Genomic DNA, 3,240 nt, shown 5'->3' with positions numbered 1-3,240 from the left:
TTAAAACAGTAACATTTTTAACCATAGAAACCAACATTATTGCAATTTTAAACTTCTGACACAAATTTAAACAAAAACTTTTGAACGCCCAGTGCTCTTAAATGAAAACTTCCAAAACAAATTTACACCTGAACTTTTTTTTAATTCACAATCTCAACATGCACTGAATGAGTTGGAAACCAGACACTTGACTTCTCATACGCCAAGACAACGAATGCCAGCTTTTAATTCTTTCATGTAATAATGGTATTAAACCAAGTACATTTTTTTTCCTTTGCACAGTCATTTAAGCCCGGCAACAAAACCCTCAGCTCTTCTTTTCCTTCCAACCCTCTCACAAGAACAAGTTGCTTGGACCTTAAGAATCTGCACCAAAATCACGCTCTATGGTTTAACTTTGGCGGCAGAATACACTAACCCAAGATATCTGAAATTGATTTGTTCAAGATTTGATACAGCTCCTGCCTGTATCAAGAAAGAACTTTCTAGTGAGAGAGTACACCATCAGCTTAGCAAATTTATTCTTTCTTTCTTTTTAGATATTCACTAAAATTGTGATATGACATGGCAGGTCCTGTCCTATTAAAGATCTTTATTAATATAGGATCATTCTGATGGAAACTTGACTATAGGTCACCAAATTCTTCTTACCGATCAGGCTTGAACAAGAGATAGCGGTAAGTGAACCACTGAAACAGAACAGAGAAGTTTCAATTAATTAGTAACTGTAAATTAATCAAGAATCTAGAAGTGCCAGAAATAGAGACTTAGAATGAAAGTGAATTTGAATGATCTCAACCTATGGCGTTTTAATTCCTCATGCATTACTTAGCAATGCCTAAATTATGAGTGCGGCACTTACTGAGCTGAACAGTATTCCAATTAATTCCAGTAGACCTGGGATGAGCGGCAATTTGTCAATGGCCTACACATAGAAGTCACAGATTGAGGAAAACAAAAAGAATTAAAACAACAAAGTCAGAGGACTAAATTAAAGACTCAATAGCTATATTTTAAAAAAAAAAAAAACGGGGAATGTGTTTGAAAATCAGTACTCCCTCTTACCCTCAATTTAGGATATAGAAAATTAATTCACATATATTAAGAAAATCAGTTAAGTTAGTTATTTGTTTTTTTTTTTTTTAAAAAAAAGTGTGGTGGTTTCCATAAAGTATCCCCCTTTAATCAGTTACATTGGAAACTACTTTTATGAATTGCACACATGAATGTGTACAATCAAGAAGGGTAGCTTGAGAGAAAAATAGTAAATATGGGAGACAAAAGGAATTGAGATGATACATATAGAACCAAAACAAACTCCTCAACCAGCTCCTATATCTAGGATCAGATGGAGTATAAACCTTAAACAACAATAACCTGAATTTCTGTTAAACTATGGTATAAAGGAAAAGTTTATCACCAAGCTCTTGTGGAACACTGTAACTGACACCTCAAGGCTAGCTTGGAGAGTTACAGATAGAAGGATATACCAAAAACCACAATCAGTAAACATTTGCTTATAGCTCAGATGTAACAATCCAAATCTAAAATGAATTTGTTCATGAGTCCATATCAACTTGTGAAACCATCAGCTCTAATCCTTGGTAATACTGTTTCCATGTCTTCATAGTTCAGAGCAGAAGACAGACTCATTTTCCAATATAATTTTAAAAGAAAAAAAAAATAGTGAGCATTACCGTAATCAGATTTACTGATGCCCAAAGTGCCACTACAGCTGTAAAACCCAAGCCAATTAGTCCCACCCGATCCTCAGGTTTATCCCACTGTTATTAAATAAACAAAGAAGAAATAGACAAGCAACTCAAGGTACTTTCTCTTTGTTTGAATGAGATAGATAAAAATAGATAGGTAGACATGAGAGTGAAGGTATGGAGAACTCACAACATTCTGAACAGACTTGATAACAGTAAGGGAGGTAGAAGATTCAGAACTTTCCCCGGTAGCCTTTACAGTAAATAAACCAGCAGGATGATTCTGTCTCCCTGCGGTGAGCGCGAATACCAGAATTCATGAGACAGAATTTAAGCGTAGGACACAGCCGTACCTATAACATTCACTAGCAATAAAATGAATAAGTAATCAAATGAATATCAACGATCATTATAGCTTCCCAGAGCAGCTCTCCCGCAGAAATTTATCAAGGACATTCACATGCACTAAATTATACTTTATAATCACTTGCAAACTAGACTTCGGATCCAATCAATTGTAAATTGCCATTATCTTCACTTCTACAAAGAAGTGATGTTATTCCGCAATCACGTGCCCGTATATTCCAGTTGAACATCTGTAGGTTGCAACTACATCGCTTGATCATGTTTTCCCAGCCTCCCCACCCACATCAAACACACTCATCTCCGTCAAAAATCAATTTCACAGGAGATTGGAACAGACAGTTAAGTATTTCTGCCAGATTACTCACTTGGACTTAAGCCACCTAAGCTTAAAATACCTAATTAACATTCAATTGCATGCTAGCACGGTTAAGCTGTGAATTTATATGAACAAATACATCTGGAATTAAATATTCAAAAACCCTTACACCGGCTGAATACACACAGGAGGAAAAAAAGAATAAGAAATTGACATCTGCAAGAAACGCAAATAGCCAAGACAGGGTTACCCGGCACAAGAAAAATAGGGGATCTTTTCAAGTTCCCTGAAAAAGGCTTTACACCATGGACCAGCAATGCCGGAGGCAGGTTAGCAGTAATGGAAGCCATTTGCCCTCAGAAGTTCAGCACAATCTTGTGAAAATGAACATAGAATATAAATTTTTAATGCATGGCCCGTCATTGAAAAACAGAGACAATCAGATGAAAGAAACCAAAAGTTAAACTTTGACATCAGGAAGCAAATTATAGAGGTTTACCTTCTGCTGCTTCTGCAGTGTGTGAGCCAAGGAGAGGCAGAGCTTCAGAGCATTCTAGTCAAACAGTATTCACCTTGAAAAATAATGGCCGCTTTTCAACCTTCGACTCGTTTCAGCCACAAAATGCTGAGAGGTTGGTTGGGCCTATCAAATCAAAAGCCTATGATCGATCATGGCAAAACGACAAACCATAAAAATGCTACTGTGCCGTTTAGTTGGGTCCGGGAAAATTGGCACTTAAAACTGTCATTGATTTTTCTTCCCCCTCATTCTATTGATCAAATTATCTTGTTCCAAAAAATACATATATTTTAAACTTGCCACACTAGTTGCAACTAAGTTTGATC

General features: G+C 36.3%; 1 protein-coding gene across 4 annotated transcripts; it reads right to left on the bottom strand.

Annotated features, from left to right (window-relative positions):
- LOC114745263 (protein CURVATURE THYLAKOID 1C, chloroplastic) lies at positions 1-2,994 on the bottom strand. 4 transcript variants are annotated; one of them, XM_028933425.1, is made up of 7 exons: positions 2,894-2,994; positions 2,645-2,768; positions 1,903-2,003; positions 1,698-1,784; positions 863-925; positions 652-689; positions 27-465 (listed from the first exon to the last, which is right to left on the bottom strand). In XM_028933425.1, the coding sequence occupies exons 2-7, from the start codon at positions 2,742-2,744 to the stop codon at positions 414-416; spliced, it is 441 nt and encodes a 146-aa protein (XP_028789258.1). In that variant the 5' UTR covers positions 2,745-2,768; positions 2,894-2,994; the 3' UTR covers positions 27-413. The 4 variants fall into 4 exon arrangements, with proteins under 4 accessions (XP_028789271.1, XP_028789258.1, XP_028789251.1 ...); XM_028933418.1 differs by having other exon boundaries at positions 27-366; XM_028933438.1 differs by lacking the exon at positions 1,698-1,784 and having other exon boundaries at positions 1-465.
- Positions 2,995-3,240: the final 246 nt, after the last annotated feature.

This window comes from Neltuma alba, unplaced genomic scaffold (assembly GCF_004799145.2).
Source record: "Neltuma alba isolate B1F8T4 unplaced genomic scaffold, ASM479914v2 tig00000769_pilon, whole genome shotgun sequence".
Taxonomy (NCBI): Eukaryota; Viridiplantae; Streptophyta; class Magnoliopsida; order Fabales; family Fabaceae; genus Neltuma; species Neltuma alba.
The sequence above is the reverse complement of the archived record's forward strand: the minus strand, read 5'-3'. Positions and strand labels throughout refer to the sequence as shown.

Excerpts from the sequence above, each read along its gene's own strand:
- LOC114745263 (XM_028933418.1), bottom strand. The coding sequence starts at position 2,744 with ATGGCTTCCATTACTGCTAACCTGCCTCCGGCATTGCTGGTCCATGGT. Across the intron at positions 926-1,697 it reads CATCAGTAAATCTGATTACG|GCCATTGACAAATTGCCGCT; the intron begins GTAATGCTCACT and ends TTCTATGTGTAG. Across the intron at positions 367-651 it reads CTCTTGTTCAAGCCTGATCG|ATTCTTAAGGTCCAAGCAAC; the intron begins GTAAGAAGAATT and ends ATTTTGGTGCAG.